Genomic DNA, 17,769 nt, shown 5'->3' with positions numbered 1-17,769 from the left:
GACGACCAAGTTATTTTTAAGCTTTATTCTTGCAGCGAACTTACACTGCTCCCACTGAGGTCGGACCCACCACGTGGGTCAAAGGACGACCAAACCTCTGACCCGAGCCAGGGTTGGAAAGGCCCCACTGCGAGTTTTTTCACTAAGCCGATGTGGTGTATAACATATGTGCATTTGACCATTACAGTTTAAAATAACACTCTAGCAGCTGGACAGAGGGTCAGTGAACTCTTAAGGGGGGAGTAGTATTAGTGTTTATGTAGGGACTGAACCCTTCAGTGGTATTTAGCAGATACCTACACATATCCTATATAAGCTGTGTTTGATGTACAGAGAGACAGAGTGGTCATCGGGCTGGGTCACTCTCCAAGCTGCTGCAGAGCTTGTAATTGATGCTGAACTCCTTGATGTAATAAACTTTTATGATCAAGAACAGTGTCAAGCGGAATTCTTCTCAACACATCATCGCAGCATTGAAACAAACACCAACAAAAGATGGACCTCTGGAGCAATTCCCTGGCAGAGAAAGCGACTGGCCGATGGCTTTAAGCTGTCGTAACCGAGAACGCACAGATCTCTGCCAGTGTGAGGCCGTTCAACGGCCACCCGGCTGGGAGAAACAACATTCAGTAAGACCAAAACCCTGCTTTCTGTATTCAGTGATGTCCCATAACGTTAGTTGTTAATAGATTATCTTTAACTCTTAAAACTCATAGCTTGCGTTCATTAGCTGCCGTATGAGTCAAATCCTCCCCACAATAGAAACCCACATTCCGATTGTTTAGCCATTGTTTATTTCTTGGATGTATATTTTAACCGCATTTTTATATTCACCTTAATTAGTTAATAAATTTCACTGTAACCAAAGGAATTGTGTGTGTATTGCCTGTCTCCAATTCCCTGCCATGAGAATTTACCCCTTCGATATGAGACTGACTGATTTAAGATAATTTAGCGATTATTAACTAACTGATCACTAGTGAATAATTGTATAATTATTAAAACTCTACCCAGAGGTCCGGAGACTCTGGGCGAATTGGATCTCCCTTGGTGCCCCGTGAAACGAGAGATTTATGGATTAATATTTTGTGAATATTAAAATTCATAATTTGGTATTAATTCAAAATTTATTAAAGGTGCAGAAACAAAGTCTGATTCTTTGTCATTAGTGTGAACCTGGATTCACATTTATGCACAAAGTCCTGTCCATGTTGATACAGCAGATGACACTCTTCTCCCCTATTTTTCTGTTCTGTTCTTACATACTATCAGTGTGATGATACTCTGTGTTTCATTGGTGCATAGTGGAGTGACATCTGGTTTTCACCCAATGGTTTTCACAAGAGTCACTGCAATTAATAAATCAATAAATCAATCTGACAATACCAATCAAATAATTAAAAATTAGTATTCACTCTCTGCAGAGCAAACATAGACTTCACACTGTAACATCTAAATCAGATCACTGGATTGATTCTGATATATTGTTGAAAAGAGCATCGCTTTCTTTTGATAGACATTAGCCTGTTTCTTTCACATCAGTTAGGCTATTTGTTTTAGCGATGTCCGACGGTGAGTCCATAAACAGAATGTTGCAGGTGAAACTAATCTTGGCTTTCAATCACCATCTACAAGCTGGGTCAGCATGGCTCCTCTCCTGGGTCTCTTTCCTCTCCTCTGAGCGATCACCGCACCTGCCGTGGCGCCTGGTCAGGTTGTTTGGGCCGGGTGGATCGTCGTCTGCTGCTCTTTAATCCAAAAACCCCATCTTCATCTTCCAATGACTGTACTTATGTCAGAGGTAACGAAGGAAAAAACTGATAAAAAACAAATGTGTAGCGAAGTTTGAAGGCGCTACAGGCTGCTGCTTCTACAAGCGCTGCCGGTTGCCATAGTAACTGTACAGCTACATATGCACGAGAACAACGTCAGTAATAAATATGACTAACAATAATCCATTTTCTAATTATATATAGGCCTATGTGCATTTTTACAAAATGATGAATTTATAGCAATTGTTTTTTTTCAAACAATATACTGTATAAAATGAGCCTTTGGAAAATTACCCCCCAAGGAGCAATTAGTTTAATTAAGTGGCTTTTATATTTAAATTCTTACAAGTCATAATTCATAACACTGACACATGAATGAATAATTGTGACAGTTCTGTACATGACTCATGACAAGGTTTGTGTGTTAAAAAATGAAAGGGTGACTTAACATCCCCTGAAATATTGTCTTTGGTCAGAGGTGAAACAAGCTTGAAACCTTTAACCAGAGAGGGCAGCAAAACACAGCTTGTAGCCTGATGTTAAGTTCCAGTAAGACATAATGTGATTTGAGCATTTACATACCAGTTAACTCTTACTTTCTAGTGTTTGATTTTGGTGACCTCTGCCAGTTATCGTCATCACTGGACCTCACAACTGGTGTCAAACTCACAGCAGTGTTCCCACTTCTGCTCATGTGCAGACCAGGTTTAACAGAAACATTTTTTAGTGCTAAAACTCCAGATTGTCTTACTCCTGTTATTAATTAAATGTTTTCATAGATTTTGCAACTTGGATCAGTCTCTCTTCCATCTGTTTCCTGATTATCCCGATGTGCAGTCACTATGATCTTGCTGGCTGAATTTCTCTTCATGTCATGTTGATGTTGCACTGAGGAGATAGTTTGATAGAGATCATTTGCTGGCAGCTGAAGGCTTGTGTAGGAGTCATCTGGGTCCTATGGAAACACCAAACTCTTACTGCATCCTGTTTTAAAAGTCTGATCAAAGAGGTTTAAGTCCCGATTCTTAAAGTTCTCTCTGTCAATACATTTACTCATTTGGCAGATGCTTTTATCCAAAGCAACTTACATTTGAGAAACAACATACAAGCATCAACAAATCAGTCAATACAGCACGAGATCTACAACTGATAATACATACTATGAGCTAATAGCAGGTATGGTATCAGTGGGGTAAATACTGAGGGAAAAAGTGCAATCAATACAAGAGAATTGTAAGGGGATAGAAGAAGAAGCCCGAGACCTGACCCCGGATAAGTGGATGAAGATGGATGGATGGATGGATAGAAGAAGAGCACAGGAAGTGCATGTTAGAGGTTAGGGGTTAGAGATGTAAGAGAAAGTGTTCTCAGAAGAGATGAGTTTTCAAGAGCTTTTTGAAGTTAGAGAGGGACGCCCCTGCTCTGATGGCATTGGGTAGCTCGTTCCACCATCGTGGTGTCACAAATGAGAACAGCTAGGACTGAGATTGTCATCTTTCCTAACTTTGAACTGTCAGGGTGATTAGGTAAATCTTCTTGTGAAGGCACATGGCTAACTCTTCCTCGCAGTGAACTGTGGACTTAGCATAAGATGATAACATTAAAGAGAGATTTCCTTAAAAATGATGTGACTTCAAATAAAATACCCACTTTATTGGTTAACTCAGAGTTCTGGAACCTTGTATTAGCTTCAGATAATAATATTTACACAGAAAGAGGACTGTGGATTTTGTCTCTGATCACTTAAAATGGAAGCACATTAGAAAGGGATCTTTTAATGGCCTGTATCAGCAAAAAGAATTGTTACAGCAAGCAAAAGCTGTCTTGAAACAAATCTGTGAACCTATCCTCCAAAATGAGCAAAAAAAAAGCAATTTCTACAATTTTCACACTTTACAACACATGTGAATATTGTTGTCACAATATTATTATTGTTATTCTCTGAATGGTGTTATAACCAAAAACACTGACACAAAACAAGGAAATTAAATTAGTCTACTCTGGAAACACAAGTGTGTAATTAGTAAAGATACCACTTAGTGTATTTTCTTCTCCCAGCATATTTTCTCATACATATCTGACAGGTTAATTGGTGGATCACAGGAGTGTCTGGAGTTTACCTAAGATGCATTGTGGTGGCCTAGTGGTTAAGATATCATACTGCATGGGAAATTTGTTACCCACCACCTCATTTCCTGTCTGCATGCAAAAAATTACAAATAAAATAAGAAGGCCTCAGCTACAGTAAATGTATTGAACATTAAAATAGCTACTTTATCCAAATTTTAAGGTAGAGAACAAAATAATATGTGACTCACCAAAGAGCAGGGGGGTTCACAAACAGATAACCCAGACACTCCTGACCCGGTATCTTCTCTATAAAGAAGAAAATATGTAGTGTATGAGTAGTGGATCACAGATAAACAGGTAACAACTAATTAATCCCAATAATCCGGCCAAACATATAGGTCACAAGGATTAAAGCACAAGATCTTTTCACCTGGAATGTGTTTTTCTCAGGATGCATCCAAGGAGAACTCCAGTCACCATGATGAATGCAGTACCATCACAGATCACAGTGATGGGCAGAATAAAATAATAGCTCCTGATGTGCTCTTTGCATGATGCTGCTGAATCTGTTAACAGAAAATAACCTGAGCCAAAGAAGTGTTCAAAACCACATCTACAGACATCAACTTTTAAATTCAGTATGTACAGTATTTCCAAAATTAACAGACTACACTTTGATATATCATATCAGTTAAGGCAGGTCAATCTGCTACTGAAATTCTTCATGATGATAGCACGCCGGGAAATAACTTATTCACACTGAGTGCAAATATACTGAACGTTTGAAAGCAAGAAAATAAATCAGACATTTCTACAGGGATATGCAGATGGTGAATATCTGTTCCTTTCCAATGTGTAAGTCCCTTTTGCTACCTAAATCTGAAAATATCTAAAATGCCATGTGAGCATATGCGCTGAAAATCACGTGTCCTCAAAAGGAAGTATGCTTCTTCTATTTTCAAGTTAAGACTCTCTGTGGGTGAACCTTTAACACTGGCTTCGCTGGATGCATCAATTTGTGCCAAATTCCCCATTCCCCAATGTTTTGAAGCAGTATTATTAATTTTAATTTAATTCAGCACAAATTTAAGCACTTACTTTGAGGAAATTCAATAACAATTTTTTTGGAAGACATGACACTGATCAAAATTAGATGTATAGTCACTTATCACTTTTTTGTACCAAGACAAATCTTAGTTATAGTGCTTTTCCACAGAATGTGAAGCACAGTTCCTAAAAGATGCATCTTATTTCCTTCCTGCAACAAGTTCTCTGAACATGCACCTCGTTACCACCGGACAAATGCATGTTTACAGGCAAGGGAGTAGTGCAAACTGCAAACACGAGAACTGAACCAGCCTAAGGCAGACTTGTGAACAAGGCAATCTACAAATGTCCTCCTCATTTGATTATTTACAATAATAGTAGCTCTAGATCAGTGAGACCTTTTTCCATATTTTGTCAACCAGTAGCATATGAAATCCCCAGTTGATTTATTATGGGCACAGTGATTGTTATCAGTCAGTTCAAAAGGTAAATTATTTAAATATCAGTGGATTATTTCTGCAACTGGTAAACACGCAACTCACCATGTGAATGTCTTCATGGCTGTTAGTTTGTCTGGTTGTTGCAGGACATTCAGTCTGAAAGGAGACAAAAAAAAAGATTGATCTCCAAAACATTTTAGCATTTAAATAAAGATTTTAAATAAAGATGCTGAGTTTGTGGGGGTAAAAACCTAAATTACCATCTTCTTGCTGGGTTCTGCACACAGAATGGAGAAATCCGGGCTTGATTTTTACAAATCAGCTCCGACAGATCAAGATGATCTACTAGAAGAACGTCTCGGGTTACGTATGTAACCCTGGTTCCCCGAGAAGGGGAACGAGAGACTGCGTCGGTTACGACACTATGGGAACGCCTCTAGGCGAAGCAGGTCTGAACGTGAATGAAATCACTCCAATCCTATTGGCTTGTTGCTAGAACGGTAAGGTGTGACGGAATAACCGGAGGAGTATAAAGCACACCTGTACGCACTCATCATTAGCTTAAACTATGAAGCAGGCGCTTCAGGCGGGGAGAGAGGTGCGGCGGGCCGACGCAGTCTCTCGTTCCCCTTCTCGGGGAACCAGGGTTACATACGTAACCCGAGACGTTCCCCTTCGAGGGAACTCGAACTGCGTCGGTTACGACACTATGGGAACGAGATACCCACTAAACCGTGCCGAAAACCCCGCCTGCCCCTGTGTGCAATAAAGTGGCACGACTAAGAGGAGAGCGCACGAGTGCCAGGTGCCGAAGGAAGGTCAAGACTGTAAAACCGAATGAATGTGTGCGGAGTGGCCCAGCCAGCCGCTAAACAACATCCTGCAAGAGGCCTGCAACAGCCACAGGTGAAGGCAAACCGCGCACCTGATAGGCCAGGGAAATAGTCTGAACAATCCAGTTGCTAATAGTATGTTTGGATGCAGGGAGCTCGGCCCTGGGAGACCCAAAACACACTAGCAGCTGGTCAGCCTTCCTCCAACGGGAGGACCTCAGAGTGTAAATACTCAGTGCTCTGACAGGGCAGAGCAGATGAAGTCTCCCGTCCTCCGCCGTCACATGAGGTGGAGGATGAAATGCCTGCAGCACTGTGGACCCTGCCGCACAAGAAGGCACTTTAGGGATGTATCCTGAACGAGGGTGCAGGATAGCCCTAATATTCCCCGGGGCAAACTCCAGGCTTTGCGGGGAAACTGAAAGCGCTTGGAGATCCCCCACCCTCCTCAGAGAGGTGATAGCAAGGAGAAAGGCCATCTTGAGGGTCAAGTGCTTAGCCTCAGCTGACTCCAGGGGTTTGAAGGGGGGCTCAGCCAACGCCCCAAGAACCACTGCCAGATCCCAAGTGGGAACCTTGGACCGAGTCGCAGGTCTCATCCTCCGGGCACCACGGAGGAAACGTACAACCAAGGGAAGTTTCCCCAAGAACCCCTCCCTCAGAGGGGTGTGGAAAGATGAAATAGCTGCCATGTACACCTTGAGGGTGGAAGGGGAAAGACCAGCAGAGAACCGGTCCTGGAGGAACTCAAGTACCTGAACCACCGGGCAGGTAACAGGGTCCACCGACCGCTCCCTAAACCAAGTGGAGAAAACACTCCACTTCAGGCCGTACATCCTCCGTGTGGACGGGGCCCTGGAGCTCAGGAGGGTCTCGACTGCTCCGGCTGTTAGACCTGCCTCTAGGTACTGTGCCCCCTCAGGGGCCAGACCCACAGTCACCATATGGCGGGGCAAGGGTGAAGAACTCGGCCCTGCGCCTGGGACAGCAGGTCTCTCCTCAGAGGGAACCGCCACGGCGGGCCGTCCAGGAGCGACATGATGTCCGAGAACCACACCCGGGTTGGCCAGAACGGGGCTACGAGCAGTAGGCCGACATAGTCCTGGCGGACCCGCTCCAGAACCCCGGGAGCAGAGCGACTGGGGGAAAAGCGTACAGACGTAGCCTCGGCCACGAATGTACCATGGCGTCCAGACCCAACGGGGCTGGAGGAACGAGAGAAACCATAGCGGGCAGTGCGTAGTCTCTTGAGACGCAAACAGATCCACGTCTATGGGGCCGAACTCTTCGCACAAGAGCTCCACCACTTCGGGGTGAAGTCTCCATTCCCCGGGCCTCAGCCCCTGCCTCAAAAGCAGGTCTGCTCCCTGATTCTGCGTCCCCAGGAGATACATCGCCCTGAGTGATAGTAACCTCTGCTGGGACCACAGGAGGATCTGTGGTCCCCCTGGAGTGCCAGTCTGTCCAGAGGGCGTGAGCGCAGACCGCCCTGGTGATTCAGATAGGCCACCACCGCTGTGTTGTTCTCCTCGGAACGAACCAGGACGTGGTGGCCTTGGAGATCGGGCAGGAAACTCCTTAGAGCCTGGAACACCGCCAACATCTCGAGGCAGTTGATATGCCACTCGGATCGATGCACCTGCCAGCATCCCCTTGCAAAGCGGCCGTCCATGACCGCGCCCCAGCCCGTGAGGGAGGCGTCTGTCGAAAGAACCAGCCGGCGACAAGACCCTCCCAGCACGGGCCCCTGGGACAGGAACCAAGTTTCCTTCCAAACTGATAGGGAACGAAGACACTTGCGCGTAACCCAAACCAGACGGAGAGGATTCCCCTCGGGGAAAAACCCTTGTTCCTTAGCCACCACTGCAGAGGTCTCATGTGCAGCAGTCCAGATGGTATTACGCTGGACGCAGCCGCCAGGAGACCCAACACCCGTTGAAAGTGTTTCATAGTGATGGCGTGGCCTAACTTCACCCCTTTCACAGCAGCCAATATGGTGTCGACACGTGCCGGAGACAATTGTGCCCGCATCGTTGTCGAATCCCATGCAACCCCTAGGAACGTAGCCCGTAGGGTGGGCGCCAGCACGCTCTTCTTTGCGTAGAGCCTCAGCCCTAAACGCCGCAGATGAGCCAGAACGACATCTCGATGCCGAACCGCCAACTCTCGAGACTGGGCTAGGATGAGCCAGTCGTCGATGAAGTTGAAATCCGGATGCCCCGGAGCCTCAGCGGGGCCAGTGCTGCATCCATACACTTGGTGAATGTGCGAGGGGAAAGTGCCAGGCCGAATGGAAGAACCCGATACTGGTAAACCACACCCCCGAAGGCAAACCTCAGGAACTTCCTGTGAGAAGGACGGATGGAGACCTGGAAATAGGCGTCCTTTAGATCTATCGTGACGAACCAATCCTCAGATTGGATGTGCGTCACGGTGGCGGGATGATGAGCATCTTGAACCTGAATCTCCTCAGAGACCGGTTAGAACCCGCAGATCCAAAATAGGGGCTTCAGCGGCCGCAGGGCCCGCGCCACGGGGAAAACACATCCGGCCATCCTCGGAAAAGAGAGCAATGCTGTACCTCAGTACCCGCACAGAAAGGGCTTCGCAACGGGCGCAGGCAGCCCCCTCGAGAGCTGCCCGTGCGTTCTCCATCCCCAAACATGAGACACACATCTCATGAGAATCTCCATCCGTGATGTACCGAGGGCAAGAAAAAACACACCTTCTGTACATCTGGTTGCCGGACATGCTGGTAGACTTCTTCTTCAGGTAAGACACACTGCTTGTAGGACTGGAGCTTTCTTCAAACAACATACAGAGCGCCTGCTGAATAGAAAAAAGCTAATGATGAGTGCGTACAGGTGTGCTTTATACTCCTCCGGTTATTCCGTCACACCTTACCGTTCTAGCAACAAGCCAATGGGATTGGAGTGATTTCATTCACTTTCAGACCTGCTTCGCCTAGAGGCGTTCCCATAGTGTCGTAACCGACGCAGTTCGAGTTCCCTCGAAGGGGAACCCATGAAGCCACAGTTTGGTTTTGTTTTATTTGGTAGTGTGTCATTGTGGTCAGATAAGTGCCAAGTTTCTTCCCGTTTACTGTCAATTAATTTATTAGAGTATCTTCCAGTAAAGAGTCCTCCACATGTCTGCCTACAAACTTTGTTCCTAATGGACAGAAATTAAAATGTTAAAAACATTTCAGACCATTATGAAGAAATAAAATCTAATGGTCAGTACAGCATCGCTCCTCTTTGATTTGTTCATTTTAGCCGTGTCATATAAAACAGTGATAATCAGAGTCAACCCTTGTTACAAATGGGGCTTGATATACTGGGCTTATCATTTGCAACCTCATGCAGACAGCAGAGAAAAACTCGATGTAGATTTGTGTAAGGACAGGAAGTTCATGCAGGAAGCTGAGATGCTGGGTGTCGGGTAAAAGTAACACCTGATTAACTGACTGTCTGATGTTAAAAGTCCTGAAACATCCAACAACCCCAGGTTACATCGCTGATGATGTGTTCAAGAGCAGTGGGGAGTTATTATATATTCTCTAAAGTCACACAGCAGTTAAAAATACTTAAAAGAACAGGAGTAAAACAAAGGAGGTTTTGTTTTAACCAGTCGTTTATTAGAACATTTATTCTGGATAACATATTTATAGTATAATACATTCAATATGCTACTTTTACAAAATTAAATTAAAAAGGAATACAATTATACAAAACAATTACTATATGCTAGGTTTTAGAATTAAATGCTCTCCAATGAGTGAAATAGTTAGGCCCTGTTTCACTTACTATAAACATGCGTCACATTGTAGATCACAATCGGATATATCATTTAAACTCTACAAAGTTATCCTTAAATCTGTGTCATCTCGGGTAAATAATTAATACTAGTTTCAAAACTACAAGCTGAATAAAGCACATTCTCTTTCTGTATGAAGGTGCCACACGGCTCAGTGTCCTGTGGTTCCTGCAAAGGTGCATATAGTTTTGAAAATATATCACAATAAAGTAAAATGAATGGCAGACAAAAAGTGGGTACAACATTTTTTTTACACTACCGTGTTCTGATGACTGTGCTGTAGTTCCAGTTGTTTTCTGTTGGGGAAAAAACAAATTATTCCTTCACTCTATATTGTGATAGTATACCACATGTAGGAACAAAATGTGACGTAGCCCTGATGTAGCATTATTTTATTCCCTGTCAGCTCTATATCAGTGTCTTACCTGTGGTGATTTTTTCTGTGGATAAATCCCAGGATAAATCCAGTTATAACGATAAACGTAGTTACACCAATTAAAGCACTTGGAAATGGTATTTCTGCAAATCTGCGGTCGTCTTCATCCTCTTAAAGATCATTAAGAAAAAAGAAAAGTAGCAATGGTGTTTATACACACACACAATAAGATGCTGTCATTTATCATTTTGCTTTATACGTAGTTTCGTTGGCTTAATCAAACTACACTTTTATTTTATCCTGCAAAATAAAGCAGGCTTGATTTGATTTAACAATTACAGACATACTGATGTTGATATTATTCGTAACTTCACCAAAGAAAAGGAAAATAACCAGAGAAATGCATCAAGTATGAAACACAAAGTTCTAAAATCAATCAATCATTTACCTTCCACAGTGATATTCAGATGGAGAATATCGGTTCCATACAGATGTGAACACTCACAGGTGTAGTTCCCACTGTCCTCTGGTGTTAAACTGGTCAGGTGCAGAAACACAGTATGATTCTCCTTCATAAGTGTGAACCTGGAATCACATTCGTGTACAAAGTCCTGTCCATGTTGATACAGCAGACGACACTCTTCTCCCCTGCTCCTTTCTGTTCTGATCTTACATACTATCAGTGTGAGGATACTCTGTGTTTCATTGGTGCATAGTGGAGTGACATCTGGTTTTCTCCCAATGTTTTTCACAAGTAGCTGCCCAACCTCTGCAATCAATTCATTACAATCAAAAATCAATACAGTATGAAATAGAATGATTACATGTGCTGTATTTGTAAAATGTATGACCTACATTTTAAATTGCACTAGAATAGATAAATTACAGAAAACAAACAGTTTCTCTCTTTAAACCAAAGACAGAAAGATTAACAGAGACGTTACACATCATAAAAACTCGTTCCTGTACGGTACCTTTGCTGTCGATATGAAACATGAGCAGCAGAAGCAGAACAAACCACAGTTTCCATCTACCCATACTGGTCAACACATCTAAGCAACAGTGCAGTTGCTGCTGGCAGTGTACAGTATATTGAACTGTAGGGACAGAGACAGACAGACCCCCTTTGCATCGTTCTCTGACAACCTAAACCTCAAACTCTCAGCGCTCTCAGAGGTAGAGCTGGAGGAGCAGGTGTGAGGTGTTTTCAAGGAAGTGCATGACATGATGACTTCTGCTTTCATCTTAAGACACCGAAACAGCAAGCAAATCATGCTCTGTTGGCAAACCCTAATAACAGGCTTTTACTCGGGTACCGAACGCCCACAAAATGCTACCTGGTCTTTGTCAGTCAGTGTGCCTGGTGTTGCTGCCTGTGTCATGTGTCTGGAGTGTTTACTTTTGTTCTGGTCTTCTTTCTTGGATTATTTTGGACATTGCCTGCCAACCATCATATGTTTGTACATTTTGTGTTTTCACAATAAAACTAGAAAAGTGATCGTGCCCTGCTTGGTGTTTCTGAGTCTGGGCACAAATCTTCCCGTGTCTGCATTTGGCTCTCGTTACAGAATGTTCTAAAATTGTTCCGGAAATACTGATCAGGTCAAAATCTCCAAAAACAACTGACTTGCCACTGTCCAAGTTATTAAACAATCATCTTGACCTTTTGGTTCAAATGTTTTCATAGATTTCCTGCTCCAAACGGACAGGCTCTGTATTGCTGCTGACTGGATATGAGTTGGTGTCATGTTGCTGGTGCACTGAGGAGGTGGTCTGGTAGAGATCACTTGATGGCTGATAAAGGCTTGTGTAGAGGTTATCAGCGTCATTTTTGGCCTATATAAAACAAAGCCCTTTGTAAAGATTTATAAACTAACTACTGACTTTAATAGTTTATAATAAATAACTTTCAATGGCTTTACTGGTACCTCTATTAGAGGTCAAATAAGCTATCAAGTCTGCAGTTATAAATGTTAGAAAGTCATTAATAAAAGGTCTTCACAGCATGACTGAAAACTCAAATTCCTTTTATTAATAATGGATCATAAATCATCTACATATGATTAATACAGTCATTATTCAAGCAATTATTACAACAAAAACCTTTAAAAAAAGGTTTCCATATTAGAAATGGTATTTAAAATCGTAACGTATTATCTGTATAAATTAGGAAAAAAGGTTGACACATTTTAACTATAGTCAGGAAACCTGAGTCATACTGAACCCTCAGCATTTCATGTCATCGTATCACCTCTGACTGAAATCCCCTCATCTTAACTCACACCACTGACCCTCAGAATCAACAGCTTCACTTGGTGACACTGTGAGCATGTCGTTGCTGCCGGTGGGCCAAACTAAGCTAAAGTAGTTAAAGTCACCGGACAAGGTTACATTACTAAAACTCTTAAACAGCAACCGAAAACAGTTTCATTATGAACATGACTTTAAGCATCCTGCCTTAAAGAGGAACTGCAATACCATACAACAATATCCTTTTATTCCTATTCAGTGGCAGTAAACACATGAACCCACTGATAACCATCCTGTACTCAGATGTAAACAAGATATTTAGGGCTGGTGAGCAGTAATGTTAACTGCGGTACACAGCAGTACTACGTCTTTGTACTGTCAAAAACACACACACACACACACACACACACACACACGACTATAAATGTGCTTCTAGTGATCATCAAAGCTCCTCCAGACTTCCTGTCTTTCCATGGAGAAACTGAGAGTCTTGCAGTAGCTTCTCATGGCTAGTTAGCTCTGTTTACTGCCATGATAATGCAGACAGAACAGTCCCCCCCCCCAGTTGGTCTATACATTCAAATGGACAATAAATGTACCCTAAATGCAGTATGACATATACAGTAAAACATTTTGGTTGTAGCTTCTCAGTCACGGCCATCTTCCTGCAATTTTGACACGTCTTCAGACATGAAGAATTGGTTGTCACACCATTCTCTGTCGAATCGAGGCGACTGATTATGGTGTGAAAACCAAAAACCAAAGCATAAACAAAGTAGTGGAAACATATTCTTAAAAGATGTCTGAAGAGAACGGTGGGACTTGGTGACTTGTCTGGAAGTGAAATAAGTCCTACCTGCTACTACGCAAGTGTAATGAGTTGAGTGAGTTCTCGTCTCTTAGCAGATCTCTCATACATTTCCACTCAATCAATTGATGGTCACAGGAATTTTGTCACAATCAGCCAAATGCCTGACACATGAACATACATAGACTTGCCTAGAATAAAATAAATGATTATACTAAATTCTGGTTCTCTCCCAATACTTTTCACAAGAGTCTCTGTAATGAAACCAGTGCATGAGAATGAGCACGGTAGAATAAATAGTGGTTAGTACAGGCAACTTGTAATTCTATCAAATTGAAAAACAGACAGCATAAATTCTATGTAATGAATGAAACTCTCCTGTATAGTACCTTCAGTGTCAAAACACAAACAAGCAGGACCAACAGCAGTTTCCATTGATCCATCATGGTAGAGGTCTGTCAGAGACCAGTTAACTATACTGAACGGGGGATGGTAAAAAGGTGCAAAATAACCTTGTAAGCAGATGTATCCTCAAAGACGTGTCTTAAAAGGAAGTGTAGGCCTTGACTGCTTCTACTTTTTTTTTTTGTTTAGATACTGTGGGGTGTTGGCGAGGTGGAATCTCTGACACTGGTTTCACAGAAAAACGTATATTTTGGCTAAACAGCGTTTGCACTGTGCATTATAGAGCCTGTATAGGAAGCCAAACACATCCACGTATTGACTAGTTTTATTTTTGAATAAATGACAACTTTAAGGACAAAGTCTGAGACATGTCTTTTCAAAAATGTGTTCAAAACAGAGGAAAAGTCCAAAGTCAGTTTGACTAAGATATATCTGATTCACTATGGACACAACACAGCTGGTACTCAGCACACAGCTAACTAACCTGTGAATGTTTTGGTGATCGTTACTGGTGACTGTTGTGTTGTCATTGTTGGTCGTCAGTTTGAGGAAGGCCTTTACATCCTGCAGGGTGTGACACTTTGGTTTGAAAAGGAACAAAAAAATAAGGATTTGTGTGTTTATGCCTTTCATGTTATCATTTTGTCGTCCTTTAAAAACAGCTTCTGAACTTTACTGGCATATTCAAGTTTTTGTATTTGGGGAAGGCCTATCTTTGTTAGGCAGGACTAAGCACACGTTTTGACACAATTATGTTTTCAATAAATGGAAAGAGTAAAATCATATATACATACAGCACTCATAAAAACATGCACAACTCATACAATGACAATCTTTAATATTAATTTTGCACTTTTCCTAATCCTTTGCTGTTTTATTTCCTGCCATGTTACAGTTTTTTTGGATTGCTTAAGCACGATTTTCAAAACAGGGCCCGTGTTTTCAAAACACTACACACAATTAGCACAACCTCACACCCAAATAGCAAAACACTACAGATCCTTTGCATAATTAAACACTCTTGTAAAAACTATACACTTCTGTTTAAAAACCACACTTTGTTACCATATGAAACACACACGTTTCACATTACTATACTCTGTTTGCACAAATTACACTCAGCTGTGATAAACCTAAAACACTTTCAGCACTTCTACTTCCCTATGATTAGAGTAGGCTACCATCAACAGTACAAGTTACAAATATAATGTAAATTCACCAAACACTACACAAGACCAATGTTGCAGACTGAAGAAACTCATTTATTTCTCACGCCCAAAATGTTGACATGGAGATTCATAATACTGTAACAAAATGTCACTTTACATATTGTACTGTATGTTTACTGTAAAAACTCCCCCAAAAAACTAGACATTGTCTCTTCGCCTAGCTGGATCTGGCCAGAGAATTTCATCATCGCAGGCAATGTTGTCATTAGCAAGACACCTTGGAAAGAAACGTCTTGAATGACGAATCCATCCTTGCATTGCTGCTACCTCCATCTGGTCACAGGCCTCCTCCATGGCTTGGATGTGGGATACCTCAGCCTGGAGACGGAGATCATATACCTACCTTCCACCGCCATGAGAAAAACTCTTCTATAGGGTTGAGGAATGGAGAGTATGGTGGAAGATATAGGACGGTGAAATGTGGATGTTGCTGAAACCAGTTCTGAACCAGAGCAGAGCGGTGGAAAGACACATTGTCCCAGACAACAATGTATTGCATATGATCGATTTGATTTGCTGCTATTATGTCGTGCAATTGGTCCAAGAATGTAAGTATGAGTGCTGTGTTGTAAGGGCCCATATGGGCATGGCGGTGGGGGACCCCATTCTGTGTAATGGCTGGAGTGTTGTTACAAAGGTAACAACTGATAGTGCATAGAATACAGGACTGTAAGCAGTTACTGAAACCGTGCAGATGTTTTTGATATGATATTTTTACAATACCTATTTTCCAGTCAAAATGTTCTAATCACACTTGCCACTGTGTATCGGCTTAGATTTGGCTGTACTCGCAGTCCAGCCTCCCTCAGCGTCAGGCCGTGGTTGACAACGTGGTCAACCAGTGTTGCGCGGATCTCATTTGTCAGATTCGGTCCTCTTTGAGCACCTTCTTGTCTTCCTCTTCCTCTTCCTCTGTTGATTCCTCTTCCTCTGTTGATTCCTCCTCCTCGTCTTACTCTTTCTCTGACTCTTTCCATTGTGCTTGAAGACCGATGAACTCACCTGCTGCTTTTTATTGTGCTTATACACCTGATTGGTGTGTCTACAATTAAGCAAACAAGTGTTTGCACACCTGATGACTGTGTAGAACCAATTGGTTGGATGGTGCGGTAATTTGACAGTGATTGCTTTGGTATTGCAAGGAAGTGACTTCATGATAGATTTTTGTGTGTAATGTATGTTAAGTGTGTTTAGTGTTTTGCAAATCACTGTGTGTAGGGTTTTGCAACAAGTGTGAGGTTGACAATGTGCTTATAGTTGTGCAAATATGGGCTGATGTTTTGCTTCTTGAGTGTAAGGTTTTGCTAATAGTGTACTACTTTTAATTTTAGTGTGTAAGCAATCCTAAAAAACTGTAAACAGTTATCAGTCTGACTTTTACTGCATCATATTAGACTGGGGGATCTCCTCCCAGATCTGGGCCAGGTCGTGTTGCCATCCGCGGCACTGGGCTACATTTCAACAGTCGTGATGAAGACATGTCCTGAAAGATTCCTGGGAGCCCAGACTTTTTCCAAATCGATTAGAGCAACAACAAGAGGTCATATAGTGACTGAAACTACAACAGAGACAGGCAGACAGAGATTAGTTTACAAGATATGGAACCAGGTAAACAGGTTATCAAAGATGCAGACCAATGCTGGCTTTTTTTTTATGTTGTTGTCGTCGTCTGCATAAAGGAGATAAGAGTGGCCACAGCTGAACGTTTCAGGACTGTGGTTAAAATGCAGCAATAGATTCACGTAGCTGGAGAATGAAACTAGGTCATGCATCTGTAAGTCGTGAGACACATGTGAAGATATATCTGACGGTGACTGACAACTGTTGTGGTCAGCTACCATTGATAAACATAACCCTTTATACGGTTGCATTTTATTTAATAACGTATTTAGTTAAATATAAAGTATGTAGCAAGAAGACACTGTCCGCCAGAGTGGGACATATACAGGGGCATGGCTAAGGACTCTTCTAGTGATGGAAACAAGATGTGGCAGTGTTAAACCCTGAGCCAACACATTTGCATGTTGATTGTATTCAAGATCTTATTCACAGATAATTTTTGTTGGCTTTTCAACATCAGCAGAGTGCTCAGCATGTACCTCCTAAAGAGGCCCATGTCTGACTTGACATGAAAATTTCTTTGACTTGAGCTGTGTGACATCAACCACTCCCACATAAGGAAGGGGAGTACATAACAGAAACCACAGCTTTAATAACAGCTCTTATTTTCATCTCTGGTCTGGGTGTTGCGGTTTTAACCCTGTGGCGCTCACTCTTGCTTCCTTGTAATGATGTTGACAACAGTATCTCATACTGGTTACACTTCTTTAGCCCAACTATTAGAAAGTAGAGAGCTAGATCACATATAATGTAGATGTGTGACAGACCAATCATCCCACACATGTTACACCATAGGGGACGAATACTGTGGGTTGGAATGCTCAGAATAACAGCATTCTCTGTGAGGTCCACCAGCAGAGGGAGTAGTAGAGATAACTGTACTGTGTGACCTGTGTGATGTGTAACAGTATTTAAGTGTGTGTATCCTCTGTCTATTGATACTCCTGTTGTCAATACATGCATCACCAATCATTGCAAACTCTGTATCTGTATATTAAAGAGAAAAGGACAGCCATATTCATATATCATCAAGATGATTTTATACCTGGAGAAAATATAAGATGCATAATAAAGTATAGCATACATTGTCCACAATGCACTGG

The 17,769-nt window shown here is 42.3% G+C and overlaps 1 protein-coding gene and 1 long non-coding RNA gene across 2 annotated transcripts; both read right to left on the bottom strand.

Annotated features, from left to right (window-relative positions):
- Positions 1-2,201: 2,201 nt before the first annotated feature.
- LOC119903861 lies at positions 2,202-4,410 on the bottom strand. Its single transcript, XR_005444621.1, has 3 exons — positions 4,273-4,410; positions 4,091-4,148; positions 2,202-2,727 (listed from the first exon to the last, which is right to left on the bottom strand). It is a non-coding gene; the product is annotated as an uncharacterized LOC119903861 (long non-coding RNA).
- Positions 4,411-9,781: 5,371 nt separating this feature from the next.
- Positions 9,782-11,485, bottom strand: LOC119903854. Its single transcript, XM_038720117.1, has 5 exons — positions 11,329-11,485; positions 10,803-11,123; positions 10,404-10,524; positions 10,238-10,274; positions 9,782-10,146 (listed from the first exon to the last, which is right to left on the bottom strand). The coding sequence occupies exons 1-5, from the start codon at positions 11,390-11,392 to the stop codon at positions 10,033-10,035; spliced, it is 657 nt and encodes a 218-aa protein (XP_038576045.1). The 5' UTR covers positions 11,393-11,485; the 3' UTR covers positions 9,782-10,032.
- Between the last annotated feature and the right edge of the window lie 6,284 nt (positions 11,486-17,769).

The sequence above is a fragment of the Micropterus salmoides genome, unplaced genomic scaffold (assembly GCF_014851395.1).
Source record: "Micropterus salmoides isolate LMB-PRFRI ecotype aquatic unplaced genomic scaffold, ASM1485139v1 Ms_hic_scaffold_1, whole genome shotgun sequence".
NCBI classification, from domain to species: domain Eukaryota; kingdom Metazoa; phylum Chordata; class Actinopteri; order Centrarchiformes; family Centrarchidae; genus Micropterus; species Micropterus salmoides.
The sequence above is the reverse complement of the archived record's forward strand: the minus strand, read 5'-3'. Positions and strand labels throughout refer to the sequence as shown.

Coding starts and splice junctions, on each gene's coding strand:
- LOC119903854 (XM_038720117.1), bottom strand. CDS start 11,392: ATGGGTAGATGGAAACTGTGGTTTGTTCTGCTTCTGCTGCTCATGTTT. Junction 10,525..10,802: donor TCTGAATATCACTGTGGAAG/GTAAATGATTGA, acceptor ATGATCTTTAAG/AGGATGAAGACGACCGCAGA. Junction 10,275..10,403: donor CACAGAAAAAATCACCACAG/GTAAGACACTGA, acceptor TTTCCCCAACAG/AAAACAACTGGAACTACAGC.